Below are 17,707 nucleotides of genomic sequence, written 5' to 3'. Positions count from 1 at the left end.
TGATACCATGTCCACTTAGCAAAACAACAGTAGTACATTCTCTCATAAAGCCTATGGCCACCCTACCCAGCAGAGTTTGAACAGGTTTATAGTATCTGGCATTAATATCCCTCTATAAATTGGAACTCCAATCCAATCAGGCAGTGGTTGATTGCCTATAACCCATAACAACACTATTACACTAGTGGGCACATAGGATGCATTTTCTCTCGGACAGCATTTGTTTCATCGACCATATGGAAAGTCTATAGGACAAGGGGGTTAGAAAGAACGTTTTGCGTACAATTCTCACCTGTATGTTACTGGTCAGGTGTCTAAAGTGAAATTATTGTATGTAGCTCTTATGTTTCTGTCATTTGCTAACTTGTCATTACTTTGTGTCTCTAGGTTCAGCAAGGAGAACAAGGGCAGGATCAATCCTTATGTATACATGCCTTTTGGGAATGGACCCAGGAACTGCATTGGTATGAGGTTTGCTCTCATGAACATGAAACTTGCTCTTACAAAGGTCCTGCAGAACTTCTCCTTCCAGCCTTGTAAGGAAACACAGGTGAGGGAGAAAACTATCTCAAAAAGAAATCTTTTATGGGTGAGATCTTTTTAACTGAAGCTTAAATGGGCATCTTAACAGTTCTGCCTCACTTCTCTGAAGTTCTTGCTCCAGAAAACAGGTAGTTCTCATATTTCCACAGATCATGTATCTTTCCCACTTTTATTCTGCTTTCCTACCTTAAGTTCTTATTCATACCTCAAATCAATATTCTTCTTCTTGAGTTTCTTTCTTCGTTTATTTTATGCTCTACTTTTGGCTCCTTCAGGCATTTTTCATAACTTATGCTAATGCTTCATCATTAAAGCCACCAGTTTGGTTCTGTTTGTTTTCTCTGTATTGAAGAATAACATTTCTCGTTTTTTATCACCTTATCTTATATCTTGCACAAACTATAACTGGTTCTTTGAGGAGAGTTTGTTCATTGAAAATCTCCAGTAAATGGTTTAAAGTATGATTAACAATTATAATATTCTTTGAGGAAACTTTAAGCCAATTAAATCTTTAATAGGTTTCATTAGTATGTATATATATTTTTGGATTTTTTTCAAGACAGGGTTTCTCTGTTGCTTTGGACCCTGTCCTGGAACTAGCTCTTGTATACCAGATTGGCCTCAAACTCACAGAGATCTACCTTCCTCTGCCTCCTGAGTGTTGGGATTAAAGCGTATGCCACCACCACCCTGCATGTATATTCTTATCATCATCTCTTTTGAATGTTTCTATGCAAAACACATGTACACTAATAAAATTTTAAAAGAATATGATAGAGCATTTGGAAAAAGAGTTTGTATTTTTTGAACAAAATTGTTTTTCTTCATGCAGTGGCATAGCTAAAACTTACAGGACTTGTGTATTAGGATTTGTCTTCTCTTTGTCAATTAATTTTATTCATGGATGATTAGAGGGACAGGAATGTTTACTTTGTGATTTGTGGCTTATAGCAGATGTGTCATTTTACTTCCATACAACTTCACTTGTTTTATGACTTTTTCACTAAAGCATTTAAATCATAAGCATGTACAGGGATTTAGACAGAAAAAGCACGGTACTAGTTTTGAGAGTCCATGACAAACCTGACAGAGGAAGATGCACTGTGAAGCTCCAGTCAGTCTATATTTGACCCTTCTCTATATCCATGACAACTTTGCTCCCCTTTGTTCTGTGATCAGAAGATAACTCTGTTGGAGGCATTCCCTACCATCTCTGAATAGCATGAGACTAAAACAGCATGGAAAACACTGGAGAACTCAGAATCCTTCATAAACCCATCCTTGTGAGATAAAGGTAGACTCTAGAAAAGCAAGCAAATATCTGTCCTCCTAAAGCCTTGTCTAAATGGGTTCAACTGCAGTGGTGACATATGATCTAGGAGCTGAGGACTGTCCACAGACTTGAAGTGTATCTTCTCAGAGTTAGCTTGCAAGCATCAACAAATCAAAAATAGCATTTCAGTGCTTAGAAATATAATACAACATAATAACTAGGAATTAGGTTCAAAATATTAAACTTGTCTGTTTTACTCTAAATCAACACAGGACAGAAATAACATGAACCAACATGACTTCATCTCAGGTCCTGTATACAGTAGATTCTCAATCAACATTTTACCCAATGCACTGTTTGGATGTATGCTCTCACCATCTAGTTGACACATCTTGGAAAGAATAAGAAAGTCACAATATTTGATGTTGAACACAGCTTTTATGTTTCTTCAAAGAATTTCCATCCTGATTTTTTTAAGCTTTTCTTCTGGGATTGCTGTTAGTTTACTCATTCATTTTCTTATTTTTTTTTTTTTACATTACTCCAGATCCCTCTGGAATTAAGCCGAACACCACTACTTCAAACAGAAAAACCCATTGTTCTAAAGGTTGTGCCACGGGATGCAATCATAACGGGTGATGGAGGAAGGTCATTGGTTAATTAAAAAGAAATTGTTTGGCCCTGATAGGTTAGAACATAGGTGGGTGGAGTGAACAGAGCAGAATGCTGGGAGGAAGAGGAAGTGAGGTAAGATGCCTCAGACAGATGCCATGCCGCTCATATCCAGGGCAGACACAATGAAGCAGACTGCCAGGTCAGACATGCTGAATCTTTCCCAGTAAGACTGGTGCTACACAGATTACTAAAGATGGGCTAGGCAAGATGTGAGAATTAGCCATTAAGAGGCTAGAACTAATGGGCCAAGCAGTGTTTAAAAGAATACAGTTTGTGTGTTGTTATTTCGGGGCATAAGCTAGCCAGGCAGCGAGGAGCTGAGCGGCAGGAACACAGCCTGCAGCTCCTTCTACAAACGGGGCATCAAGGTGTTCTGTTGTGTTCTTCAAGAAGCCAAAACCTAAGAGCATTGGAAACTTTAGTTGACTTCATGCATAAAACTCAAGAGAAGATAGGGTTTAGTTGAGTGGCCTTGAGGGATCATTATGAGGTTTCAAACATCCATTGAGCTCTCTCAGTGTCAATACTCAGTGTAAAAAAATGACTAAGTCAATGACAGATGAGAAATTCATTTCCTGTGGTCATCATGGTACCACCTCAATCCATATCTGCTTGGCTCCATCTGTTGTTTTGAACCCTTTTGAGAGTAACCTTGCCTCTGCAATTTGATCAATAATACATTTTTATGAAAATGTGAAGCATTGTGACATCTCTTATTATAAAATTGATACCATATGCTTTAGTTGCAATATTCTACAATAAACATTACACTGAAAATATAAACATCTCTTTAAAAAATAAAATTATTTGCTTGTTTATTTGCATCCTGGCCAGTTTCTTCTCCCTCCTCTCCTCCCAATCCTTTCCCCTAATACCCTGATCTGTTCCCATTCCCCCATCTACTCCTCCTCCATTTCTGTTTTGGAAAGGTCAGGTCTCCCATGAGAATTGTGAATAAAACAAAGGCTATCAAGTTGTAGTAAGACTAAAAACCTCCTGTGTATTAGAACTCGGCTGAATGAGGAGTAGAGTTCCAAAAGTCAGTAGAAGAATCAAGACAGCTCCTGCTCCTGATGTTAAGAGTTCCACAAGAGGACCAAACTACACAGCTCTAACATACATGCTGAGTGCCTAGGGCAATCCCATGCAGGCTATCTGGTTCTCAGTTCAATCTCTGTGTGCTCCTATGAGGCTAAGTTAGCTGATTCTGTGAGTTTTATTATGGTGCCCTTGACTCCTCTGGCTCCTACAATACTTTTTCCCCTCTTCTGTAGTATTCCCTGAACGCCACCTAATGTTTATTTTTGACTCTGCTCTGTTTAAATCAGTTGTATATGATGAAGCCTCTCTGATGACAATTGGTTTAGGAACCAGGGTGGTCATAAGCGATGACAAGTTCAGGCTATATATCTGCTATTGCTAGGGGTCTTGACTAGGGTCGTCCTTGTAGATTTCTGGGAGATTACCTTGCATCAGACTTTTACCAGACTCTGAAATGCTCCCACTTTCCAATAGTATCTATTGGTACTCTCCTCCTCTGTTGATGGAGGAAGGTCATTGGTTAATTAATAAAGAAACTGCTTGGCCTCATAGGTTAGAACATAGGTAGGTGGAGTAAACAGAACAGAATGCTGGGAGAAAGAGGAAGTGAGCTCAGATGCAGGGCAGCTCCTCTCAGAGCCAGATGTGATGCTGCTCTTCTCCAGGGCAGATGCAATGAAGCAAGCTGCCAGGTCACATATGCTGAATCTTTCCTGGTAAGATTGGTGCTACACAGATTATTAGCGATCGGTTGATCGGGATATGAGAATTAGCCAGTAAGGGCTAGTGCTAATGGGCCAAGCAGTGTTTAAAAGAATACTGTTTGTGTGTTGTTATTTTGGGGCATAAGCTAGCCAGGCAGCCCGGAGCTGGGTGGCAGGAACACAGCCCGCAGCTCCCACTACACTCTGTGCCCCTGCAACCAGATCACTCATGTTCCCACTAATATAAGCACCTGCTCTCAGTCCTCTCACAAAATTTCTTCTATTTTCACTTCCCAGGGATGTCTTGGAGTTCTCCTCATATTTAAAATCCCTTTTTATGTTTGATGAGAACTTCATATTTTGATCATAATAATTTCTTCAACTCCTACCTGATCTTCCTCTATCTTCCTTCCCACCCCAGTTTATATTCTCTCCAACTTTTCAAACCAAACCATATTTTCCAGTTCATGTTCGATAGCTATTCCTGGATGTGAGGCCTGCCCTGGAGTGTAGTTGACATACCCAATTTCACCCCAGTGACAAAAACTGACTTTCCCTCTCTCAGGCCTTATAATTTGACAATATTTCCTCGGCTAGTGGTAGAATGCTGAGCTCCTGTATGCTAGCATTTTATCTGATTTGAGCTTGTGCACTTTGTGTGAATTATGTATTAGTGTTTGTGATTTTATATGTGCATCTGGCATGCTGTGTCTGGAAAATGCTGTTTCCTGAAGTCATCCACTATATCTGGCTCTTCCATTCTTTCTGCCTTCTATTCCACATAGATTTCTGAGTCTTGAGGAGTAAGGTATGACTTAGACATCCTGGTCAGAGCTGAGCATTCCAAAGTCTCTTTCTCTCTTCTTTTTGATAAGTTGTAGGTTTTTTGTTAATAAGTGTCTATTACAAGAAAAAGCTTTTCTGTTGAGGGTTGATTGATGCACAATTTTATGGAAATAGTAATATATCATTAGGATTTTTATTAATATATTCACTTAAGAAATTAGTTGTAGTAGGAGTAGGTATTTTTCTAGTACTCATGGTTTATCTAGTTTCAGGTTCTTGTTCTCATTGATCTCAGTGTTGGATATGCATTCTATCTCATAGAATGAGCCTGTGATTCAATTTCAAATGTGGTTGGTTATTCCCATAACATTTGTGCCACAATTGCACCAGTGAGCATATCTTTCAGATGGATCATTATTGTAGTTTACATGGTTCAAAGTTGGATGAAATTGTTAATTACTTTTATCATCAAGTAGTGTGTATAGCAATGTCAAGTACTATGAATATTACAAGTAATGTGATGTTTTCATATATATTAAGACAGAAGATTGAACTCTGATCCGAGAAAAACCAGAAATAAAATACTTTTTATAAATACAATTAAAATTTTTATTCGAGACTTTCCTACATTTACCCAATGTAAATTGTTCATATATATCCCCTACTTCCATAATCAAATTCCTTTGAATACCCTCCTCAATCCTCCTTTCAATGTCATGTCTTCTTTTCATTTGGAAACCACTGAGTCTAATTAGTGTTGCCCATATGTTCATAGTGTAGGGTCATCCACTGTAGCAGAGGCAACTATCTGGAGCTATACTCTTGGGAAAACTTGACTCTTCCTTCTCTGGTAACCATAAACTATCATGAGCTCCTCAGGTATGTGTTTAGGACTGATAAATGCCTCCACATCAATTTAGGAAAGTTTACTGGCTGATCTTGTGTGGATCTTGTTTAGGTAAGCAGAACTTTTGTGGCTCCATGAGTGTAAATGTCCTCTTCATTCCAGAAGACACCAATAACTAAATGTTTTTGCCTTCTTAGTACCTGGAGGTTGGGTTTAGTTGAGATCTAGTCTCATTAGTACAGGTAATTGTAACCCTTGTTGACTTTTCCTATTACTTGGAAATATATACATTTATTCTGCCTTTATTTTTGTGTATGTTATATGTTCGTGTATATATTTATGTGTTCTCTTGTGTGTGCACATGTGTGTAGGCCAGAGGTTGATGTGAAGGTGTCTTCCCCAATTGCCCTTCACTTTATTATTAGCATTTTAAATTCCATTCTGGTGTTTGCACACATGATCATGCACCACGGTGCCTATGTAGAAGTCATAAGACAATTTGAAGGAGTTGGTTCTCTCCTTCTACCATGTGGATTCTGGGGATTTAACCCCAGTTGTAATTCTTGACAGCTGGTGCCTTTACAAACTGAGTCATCTTATTGGACTTTAACTTTATCTTTTTAGATGGTGGGGTCTCTCAGTGTCTTGAAGCTCATTTCTAGGTCAAGACTATCTGTGCATTAATCCTCCACTGTTGGAGGATTCTGCTCATGGTGTCCAGAATATCACTGTTTCTTAACTCTTTCAGAGATGTGGAAGCATCTTCCCATCCCTCCTCTATCATTTTTATCTACCACCTATTTTGAGAAATAGGAATCTACCACAAAACACACTATTCCACCCTGCCTTCCTACAAAGATTCTTTTTTTTTGTTTTGAATCTGTCTCATTTTACAAAGATTGAGAATCTGGGCTTCCACTATTCTATATATTTTTAGTAATTTGGTCAGTCCATTTTTTTGTTGTTGTTTTGAGACAGTATTTCCCTGTGTAATAGCCTGAATTGTCCCAGAACTCACTTAGTAGACTTAAATGGCCTTGAAATCACAGAGATCTGCCTGTTTCTGCCCTCCAAACCTTGGGATTGAAGGCAAGTACCACCATACCTGGCTAGTTCAATTCATTTTTTACTGTAATTTACCCATTAGACATAACACCTAGTAATATTTTTATACAAGCATAAAATGTCTTTGATCACAATTCCTGCCATATCCTCCTTTCTTCTCCCTTTTATTAATCATTTTTTCTAGACACTTCATCTTGTACTTTAAAGATCAATTCACATACAAAGTTACTTTGTGTCTGGCCAGGCAAGCAGATCAGCATCTTGCTCAGTCATCATCCAGAGAAGCTTCATCCTGCAGCAGATGAAAACAAAAATATAAAGACCCACATTCAGACATGCAAACCTTGAAACACTGATCCCTAAATTATTTCAGGTGAGGGACCCTGCAGATAGCTTGGCTATATATAATACTCTCCTCTAAATTTCTAGTTTGTGTATATGTACTCCTATTTCAGTAACTTCAGCCCTATCTTTTTATGCTTCTCTTATATATTACATCCTGATTTCAGTTTAACCTCCTTCCATTCCTCCAAGTCCCTCCTCCAACCATAACATCTATGCAGAGGATGTAGCTTAGACCCATATAGGATCCATGTTTATCTCTTCACTTTATGTGAGCCCTGCTAAATAGACTCTCTAGACTGAGTCCTTGGGGGTGTTATTGACCCCTCTGGCTCCTATAGTCCTTCCAAGCCTCTACTTTGGGGTTCCCATGGCTCTGCCTAGAGTTTATCTGTCCCAATTTTGATTCTCTCTTTCTATCTACTCTTCTTGTTTCTTGGGTAATGTTTGCTCTAATTTTTTTCAAGGACTTCAAGCACATCATTTACTTATTAATATGAGCTGTCTTCAGTATATAAATGTAGGCACTAGGCTCTGCAAACCTTCCTCTTAGGATGCTTTCATTGTGTTCCATAGATTTGGGTACACTGTGTTTTCATTTTCATTCCTGTCTAGGAAATTCATATTTCCTTCTTGATTTCTTCCTTGGCTCTGTTTTCATTCAGTAATGATCTCTTTAGTTTCATGAGCTTGTATGCTTCTCAGTTTTTGTGGTTATTGATATATAGTTTTATTACATGGTAGTCATACAGAATGAAGGATGTGAGTTCAGTTATGAATTGTTGACCTTTTTCTGGGCCTGCATTTTTCTCTCTCTTTATAGATGTTGGTCTTACCCTGAGTCAGGTATGGTTCCCATCATGGTTCCTCAGCTACCAGTAGAGGTGCTAGAGACACATTCCCCTCTGAAGACCTTATGGAACATTCCATGCATCTTTGGACCTAAGTAGGACTTAATTCTGGTTCTCAAGTCTTCAGCAACTTCTGACATGACTGTGAAGTGTGGAATTTCCTGAAAACCTGTGATCCTAAGGAGAGTGAGCTACATTGGTCATGTCTACTCCTCTTCCTCACATTCTTCTACTTCTTTTTGTTTGTTTTGTTTTTCAAGATAGGGTTTCATTGTAGCTTTGAAGCCTGTCCTGGAACTAGCTCTTGTAGACCATGTTGGTCTTGGACTCACAGAGATCTACCTGCCTCTGCCCCCCGAGTGCTGGGATTAAAGGCATGCACCATCACTGTCTGACCTTCCTCACATTCATATTTTATATTAAAAAATAAAAAAGGGATGTAGTGCCACAAATTTCTAATTCCAGCATCCTGGAGGCAGAGTCAGGTGAATCCCTGAGTTCAAGGTCAGCCTGGTCTACTGATCAGTTTCCAGGATATCCAGAGCTATACAGAGAAACCCTGTCTCAAAAATAAAACAAACAAAACAAATTAAAACATGGATGAGGAACCAGCACGGAGATCTAAGCTCGGTACCAGGAGAGCCATCATTGGGGTGAGTTTGTGACCCACGGCAGCAGCCCCGGACAGGGAACTCAGAAGTTCCTCACACCCCCCTATCCCTCCTGGGCTCCCTGCAGAGACTCTACTCCCTGCAGACTGCCTCTCTCTTCCTAGCCAACCCAGCTTGCATCCAGAACCCTTCCTTCTTTGGGCACATAACACCACCTAGCTCAGCCTGTCTGGGCACTAGAGGCGAATCCTCAGGGAAAACAGGCGGGCGGGAGATCCTTTGTTTCACTGGCCTGCCTGCACCAAGCAAGGTAGGCACTTTGTTTACGAACTACCCAACCAGCACAGGGATCTGAGCTCGGTACCAGGAGAGCCATCATTGGGGTGAGTTTGTGACCCACGGCAGCAGCCCTGGACAGGGAACTCAGAAGTTCCTCACACCCCCCCATCCCTCCTGGGCTCCCTGCAGAGACTCTACTCCCTGCAGACTGCCTTTCTCTTCCTATCCCACCCAGCTTGCATCCAGAACCCTTCTTCCCTCTGCCCCCTTCCTTCTTTGGGCACATAACACCACCTAGCTCAGCTTGTCTGGGCACTGGGGGCGAATCCTCAGGGCAAACAGGCAGGAGGGAGTTCCTTTGTTTCACTGGCCTGCCTGCACCAAGCAAGGTAGGCGCTTTGTTTACGAAATACCCAACCAGCAAGGAGATCTGATCTCGGTACCAGGAGAGCCATTATTGGGCACGGATAGCTAATCTTGGTACCAGGAGAGCCATCATTGGGCACGGAGATCTGACATTGTCACCAGGAGAGACATCACTGGAGCACCAGGAACCAACACTGGGGAGTACCATCACTGGGAAGGTAAACAGTAGGCAAGGAGACCTGATCCTGTAAAAGAAGATCCATAGAAGAGCATTCGGAGGAAGAGATGGGCAGGCGCCAATGCAAGAATTCACCCAACAATCTGAAAAATAATATGAAACCACCAGAACCCAGCGACCTCACAACAGGAGGACATGAACACCTTAATCATGAAGAAGTAGAAAAAATTGACTTTATGAAAGTGATTGACGCCCTTAAACAGCATGTAAAAAATGCCCTTATAGAAATGGATGAGAAGTATAACAGAAAGTTTGAAGAATTGAGTAAATCAGTGGATGATACCCTAGGAAACCAAGGAAAAACAATCAAACAGATAATGGAAACAGTTCAAGTCTTGAAAACTGAAATGGAGGCAAAGAAGAAAACAGAAACAGAAGACTGGCTGGACATGGAAAATCTAGGTAAATGAATAGAGTCTACAGAAACAAGCATAACCAACAGAATACAAGAGATAGAAGAAAGAATCTCAGATTCTGAAGATACCATAGAGAAAATAAACACGCTGATCAAAGAAAACAGCAAGGCCAACAAACTCTCATCACAAAACATTCAGGAAATATGGGACACAATAAAAAGACCAAACCTAAGAATAATATGAGTAGAAGAAGGAGAAGAAGCGCAGCTCAATGGTCCAGAAAATATATTTAATAAAATTATAGAAGAAAACTTTCCCAACCTAAACAAAGATATACCTACAAAGGTTCAAGAAGCATACAGAACACCGAATAGGCTGGATCAAAAAAAAAATCCCCTCAACATATAATAATCAAAACACAAAGCAGGGGCTGGAGAGATGGCTCAGCGGTTAAGAGCATTGCCTGCTCTTCCAAAGGTCTTGAGTTCAACTCCCAGCAACCACATGGTGGCTCACAACCATCTGTAATGAGGTCTGGTGCCCTCTTCTGGCCTGCAGGCATACATACTGACAGAATATTGTCATACATAATAAATAAATAAATATTGCCGGGCGGTGGTGGCGCACGCCTTTAATCCCAGCACTTGGGAGGCAGAGGCAAGCGGATCTCTGTGAGTTCGAGACCAGCCTGGTCTACAGAGCTAGTTCCAGGACAGGCTCCAAAACCACAGAGAAACCCTGTCTCAAAAACACCAAAAAAAAACAAAACAAAAAAACAAACAAACAAAAAAAAAACACAAAGCATACAGAACAAAGAAAGAATATTAAGAGCTGCAAAGGAAAAAGGCCAAGTTACTTATAAAGGTAAACCTATCAGACTTACACCTGACTTCTCTATGGAAACCATGAAAGCCAGATGGTCCTGGATAGATGTACTGCAGAAACTAAGAGACTATGGATGCAAGCCCAGACTACTATACCCAGCCAAGCTTTCGTTCACTATAAATGGAGAAAACAAAATTTTCCAGGATAAAAACAAATTTAAACAATACGTAGCCACAAATCCAGCCTTACAGAAAGTAATAGAAGGAAATTCACTAACCAAGGAGTCCAACATTGACCACAATATCTCAGACAACTAGAGACCCTTCACCAGCGCAATTCGAAGAAGGGAAACACACAAAATTTACTACTAAAAAAATGACCGGAGTTAACAACCACTGATCATTAATATCACTTAATGTCAATGGACTCAACTCACCTATAAAAAGGGACTGATTAAGAGATTGGATACGAAAACAGGATCCAACATTCAGCTGTTTACAAGAAACACACCTCAACCACAAAGACAGACACCTACTCAGAGTAAAGGGTTGGGATAAGGCTTATCAAGTAAATGGACCTAAGAAACAAGCAGGTGTGGCCATACTAATTTCTAACAAAGTTGACATCAAACTTAAATATATCAGAAGAGATGAAGAGGGACATTTTCTACTCATAACAGGAACAATTCATCAGGATGAAGTCTCAATCCTGAATATCTATGCCCCTAATATAAAAGCACCCACGTACGTAAAAGAAACATTGCTAAAACTCAAGGCAGCCATCAAACCGCACACATTAATAGTAGGAGACTTTAACACTTCTCTCTTACCAATGGACAGGTCAATTAGACAGAAACCTAACAGAGAAATAAGAGAATTAATGGAGGTAATGAATCAAATGGACTTAACAGACATCTATAGAATATTCCACCCAAATAGGAAAGAATATACCTTCTTCTCTGCAGCTCATGGAACCTTCTCGAAAATTGACCACATACTCGGTAACAAAGCAAACATCCACAGTTACAAAAAATATCTTTAACCACCTGTATCTTATCAGATCACCATGGATTAAAGCTAGAATTCAACAACAATGCTACCCCCAGAAAGCCTACAAACTCATGGAAACTGAACAGTCAACTACTGAACCATACCTGGATTAAGGAAGAAATAAAGAAAGAAATTAAAGTCTTCCTTGAATTCAATGAAAATAAAGAAACAACATACTCAAACCTATGGGACACTATGAAAGCAGTCCTGAGAGGAAAGTTCATAGCACTAAGTGCCCACTTAAAGAAAACAGAGAAAGCACACATTGGAGAGTTAACAGCCCACCTGAAAGCTCTAGAAAAAAAAAGAAGCAGACTCACCTAGAAGGAGTAGAAGACTGGAAATAATCAAACTAAGGGCTGAAATCAACAAAATAGAAACACAAAAAACAGTCCAAAGAATCAATGAAAGAAAAAGCTGGTTCCTGGAGAAAATCAACAAGATTGATAAACCCCTATCCAAACTAATCAAACGGCAGAGAGAGAATTTGCAAATTAATAAAATCAGAAATGAAAAGGGGGACATAACCACAGACACAGAGGAAATTCAGAGAATCATTAGATCTTACTACAAAAGCCTGTATGCCACAAAACTGGAAAATGTTAAAGACATGGACACTTTTTTAGATAAATACCATATACCAAAGTTAAACCAGGACCAGGTAAACAACCTAAATAGACCTGTGAGTCGCAAAGAATTAGAAGCTGTCATCAAAAACATTCCTTCCAAAAAAAGTCCAGGACCAGATGGTTTCAATGCGGAATTCTACCAGAACTTCCAAGAAGACCTAATACCTATACTCCTAAATGTATTTCACAATATAGAAACAGAAGAGTCATTGCCAAATTCCTTCTATGAAGCTACAGTAACTCTGATATTAAAACCACACAAAGACTCAACCAAGAAAGAGAATTACAGGCCAATCTCACTCATGAACATCGATGCAAAAATCCTCAACAAAATACTGGCAAACTGAATCCAAGAACACATTAGAAAAATTATCCATTATGATCAAGTAGGCTTCATCCCAGAGATGCAGGGCTGGTTTAACATACGCAAATCTATCAATGTAATTCAGCATATAAATAAACTGAAAGAAAAAACCACATGATAGTTTCATTAGATGCTGAAAAAGCATTTGACAAAATTCAACATCCCTTTATGATAAAAGTCTTGGAGAGATTAGGGATACAAGGGTCATACCTAAATATAATTAAAGCTCTTTACAGCAAGCCGACAGCTAACATCAAATTAAAAGGAGAGAAACTTAAAGCCATCCCACTAAAATCAGGAATACGCCAAGGCTGTCCACTCTCCCCATACCTCTTCAATATAGTTCTTGAAGTCTTAGCAATAGCAATAAGACAACATAAGGGGATCAAGGGGATTCGAATTGGAAAGGAAGAAGTTAAACTTGCGTTATTTGCAGATGATATGATAGTGTACTTAAGTGACCCCCAAAACTCCACCAAAGAACTTCAACAGCTGATAAATACCTTTAGTAATGTGGCAGGATACAAGAACAACTCCAAAAAATCAGTCGCCCTCTTATACACAAAGGATATGGAAGCAGAGAGGGAAATAAGAGAATCATCACCTTTCACGATAGCCACAAATAGCATAAAATATCTTGGGGTAACTCTAACCAAAGAAGTGAAAGATCTATTTGACAAGAAATTTAATTCTTTGAAGAAAGAAATTGAAGAGGATACCAGAAAATGGAAGGATCTCCCTTGCTCTTGGATTGGGAGGATCAACATAGTAAAAATGGCAATTCTACCAAAGGCAATCTATAGATTCAATGCAATCCCCATCAAGGTTCCATCAAAATTCTTCACATATCTTGAGAGGACAAAAATCAACTTTATATGGAAAAACAAAAAGCCCAGGATAGCCAAAACAATCTTACACAATAAAGGAACTTCTGGAGGCATTACCATCCCTGACTTCAAACTCTATTACATAGCTACAGTAATGAAAACAGCGTGGTACTGGCACAAAAACAGAGATGTCGACCAATGGAATCATATAGAAGACCCGGATTTTAACCCACAAACTTATGAACACCTCATTTTCGATAAAGGAGCTAAAAGTGTACAATGGAAGAAAGAAAGCATCTTCAACAAATGGTGCTGGCACAACTGGATGTCAACCTTAGAAGAATGAAAATAGACCCATATCTATCACCATGCACAAAACTCAAGTCCAAATGGATCAAAGACCTCAATATCAATCTGAACACACTGAACCTGATAGAAGAGAAAATGGGAAGTACCCTACAACATATGGGCACCGGAGATCGCTTCCTATGTATAACCCCAGGAGCACAGACATTAAGGGCAACATTGAATAAATGGGACCTCCTGAAACTGAGAAGCTTCTGTAAAGCAAAGGACACTCTCATTAAGACAAAAAGGCAGCCTACTGACTGGGAGAAGATCTTCACCAACCCTGCAACAGACAAAGGTCTGATCTCCAAAATATATAAAGAACTCAAGAAACTAGACGTTAAAGTGATAATTAACCCAATTAAAAAATGGGGCACTGAAATGAACAGAGAATTCTCAACAGAAGAAGTTCAAATGGCCAAAAGATACTTAAGGTCATGCTCAACCTCCTTAGCGATCAGAGAAATGCAAATCAAAACAACTTTGAGATATTATCTTACACCTGTCAGAATGGCTAAAATCAAAAACACCAAGGATAGCCTTTGCTGGAGAGGTTGTGGAGAAATGGGTACCCTCATCCATTGCTGGTGGGAATGCAAACTTGTCAACCACTTTGGAAATCAGTGTGGCAGTTTCTCAGAAAAATTGGGATCAACCTACCCCTGGACCCAGCAATACCACTCTTGGGAATATACCTAAGAGATTCCTTATCCTATGACAAAAGCATTTGTTCAACTATGTTCATAGCAGCATTATTTGTAATAGCCAGAACCTGGAAGCATCCTAGGTGTCCTTCAATGGAAGAATGGATGAAGAAAGTGTGGAATATATACACATTAGAATACTACTCTGCGGTAAAAAACAAGGACTTCTCGAATTTTGCATGCAAATGGATGGAAATAGAAAATACTATCCTGAGTGAGGTAACCCAGACCTAAAAAGAAGATCATGGGATGTACTCACTCATCATTGTTTTCTAGCCATGGATAGGGGGCCACTGAGTCTATAATTTGTGATCCTAAAGAAGCTAAACAAGAGGGCAAACCCAAGGAAAAACATATAGTTATCCTCCTGGCTGTGGGAAATAGACAAGATTGCCGGGCAAAAAATTGGAATCTTGGGGTTGGGGTAGGAGGGGGTAAGGGGAGATGGAGAGAGAAAAGTGTGAAGGAGAGGATGAGGGGAACTTGGGGAAATGGGATGATTGGGGATATAGGAAGATTCGATAGGGGAGCAGGGAAACTCATATCTTAGTTAAGGGAGCCACCTAAGGGTTGGCAAGAGACTTGAACTTGGAGTGGCTACCAGGTGCCCAGGGCAATGTCCCCAGTTAGTTCCTTGGGCAGCTGATGATAGGGAACCTGAAATGAACCTATCCTATAGCCATACTGATGAATATCTTGCATATCACCATAGAACCTTCAACTAGCCATAGATGGAGATAGAGACAGAGACCCACACTGGAGCACCAGACTGAGCTCCCAAGGTCCTAATGAGGAGCAGAAGGAAGGAGAACATGAACAAGGAAGTCTGAACCACGAGGGGTGCACCCACCCACTGAGACAGTGGGGCCGATCTATTGGGAGCTCACCAATGCCAGCTGGACTGTGACTGAAGTAGCATGGGATAAAACCGGACTCTCTGAACATGGCGGACAATGAGAGCTGACGAGAGGCCAAGGACAATGGCACGGGGTTTTGATCCTACTTCATGTTCTGGCTTTGTGGGAGCCTAGACAGTTTGGATGTTCACCTTCCTAGACCTGGATGGAGTGGGGAGGACCTTGGACTTTCCACAGGGCAGGGAACTCTGACTGTTCCTGGGACTGGAGAGAGAGGAGAAGAGGAGTGGTGGGAGGGTGAGAGGGCCTGGAGGATGGGGAGGGAAATGGGAGGCGGGGAGGAGGCGGAAAATTTTTTTTCAATAAAAAAAAAAAACATTGATGAACATTTCACCCGTGTCATATCTCTTTCTAGTACTAAGCAATGAAAGAAGCGGGCTTACGTCCCTTGGACCTGGAATTGCATAGGGTTATGAGTCAACAGTGTGCATCTGGGTGCCACATCAGGTCTTCTGCAAGAATCACTAGTGCTCTCAATTGCTTCCCTCTCTGTTCTTGTTGATAATGAAAATTCGTTAGGTAATGTGATGTTACTCTATAACATTGTCCACTGTAGATTATTAGTTGAATTTATTTCACTAAGGTTCAAATGGCAAGCCGGTTCACATTCTTCCTAGTAAAAAGTAGCATGACCAGAATCATGGATCTAGCTCCCAAAATCACAAAAGGTCACAGCCAGGAAATGATGCTTTTGGAAGGGAAAGGCATATACACTGTAGCATCCATGTCCTACTTAGACCACTGAGTGTAAGAAAGTTTGTATCACCCAAGGATATTTCCATCAATCATATCAGAGGATGACAACTCACTAGCTGTACAAAGCAGGTAACAGCTGTCTTCAGAGTCCACAGAATGTCCAGGAGCCACCTGGACCAGAATCCCAACTGCTTCCTTTGTCTTCCTGTGGCTGTGACACAATACCAGACAGGAGCTGCTTAAGGAAGAAGGGCTCATTCTAGCTCACACTTCAAAGCTGCAATTATCATGGTGGAGAAGTCATAGTGTCAGGAGCATGAGGCAGATATTCAAACTATATTGAGTGCAGAGAGAGAGAGAGAGAGAGAGACAGAGAGACAGAGACAGAGACAGAGAGACAGAGAGAGACAGAGACAGAGACAGAGAAAAAGATACTCTATTCAGGATTCTAGCCCATGGGATGTTGTCATCTACATTTCATATGGATTTTCTTACATCACTTAGTGTAGGGGAGACCCAGACAATCACCTTACTTGTAGGGTGCAGTCCCCAGGATATTTTTTTACTTATAAAGATTGCAGGCGTAGTCCCTGCCACCCCTTCTGTTTTCCTGTTCTCTGCTGGAACCTCGGGTTCTGTAAGTCTCTTTCCCAATTAAAGCTGAATATTTTACTATAATTTCCATCTTCCGTTCATTTATGTCACTACATTTTGGCGCCGATCATGAGGCTTTGCGGATACCTGCCCTGAATCAGAGCTTCCTGGGTGGCGACCGCTGGGAGCCAGCAGTCTCCCCCCCTCCGGAGGCCTCTCCCTCCATGCAGATGTACCCTCTCAGCACAGCTCCTTGCTGCTCCGCTCTGCCCAACTACAGCGGCAGAAGCAGCTGAGCTTCTGAGTCACTGAGTCACTGAACATCTGCAGCAACTCGATTTTTCCTGGCACTTGCTAGAAAGTCGGCAAATGGAACTCATGAAGGGTGACTCGGCCCCGCCCACCATACTACTCTGCTGCACTTAACCGGAGAGCTCCCACCCCTGCCTTGCCTGGGCAGAAACAGAGCTCAGCTATGTTCAGGGGATCGCTGACTCGGCCCTACAGGAGTCTGTGCAGCCCCGCCCTGCCTGCCAGACTTGCTCGGTTCTAGCAACGCCCCCCCCCTCCCCAGTACCTAGCAGTAAAACAGCATGATCAGTACACAATGCCACTCCATGTGGCTGAGTCCAGCTTTGGCTCTGCCCCGATTTCCTGGCCCTCCCCCCTGCTATTTACTGTTAACTTTCAGTTTCGAGAATTCCTTTCAGACTGGCTCTGACTTCTCGGCTACATGGACTCAGGTGCACTTCGCCACCACTGGCAAGAAACAGTCGT

The 17,707-nt window shown here is 40.9% G+C and overlaps 1 protein-coding gene across 1 annotated transcript in view; it reads left to right on the top strand.

Annotated features, from left to right (window-relative positions):
- LOC130871369 (cytochrome P450 3A11-like) overlaps window positions 1–17,226 on the top strand; it is a 51,920-nt gene extending 34,694 nt beyond the window's left edge. Inside the window, exons 12-14 of the mRNA XM_057764709.1 lie at window positions 388–550; window positions 2,364–2,451; window positions 16,997–17,226. Of these exons, the coding sequence (XP_057620692.1) occupies window positions 388–550; window positions 2,364–2,451; window positions 16,997–17,226 (481 nt within the window). The remainder of the gene's footprint in view (window positions 1–387; window positions 551–2,363; window positions 2,452–16,996) is intronic.
- Window positions 17,227–17,707: the final 481 nt, after the last annotated feature.

This window comes from Chionomys nivalis, chromosome 3 (genome assembly GCF_950005125.1).
Source record: "Chionomys nivalis chromosome 3, mChiNiv1.1, whole genome shotgun sequence".
Lineage (NCBI taxonomy): Eukaryota > Metazoa > Chordata > Mammalia > Rodentia > Cricetidae > Chionomys > Chionomys nivalis.
Note: the sequence above shows the minus strand (reverse complement) of the source record. Positions and strands in the feature narration are given on the sequence as shown.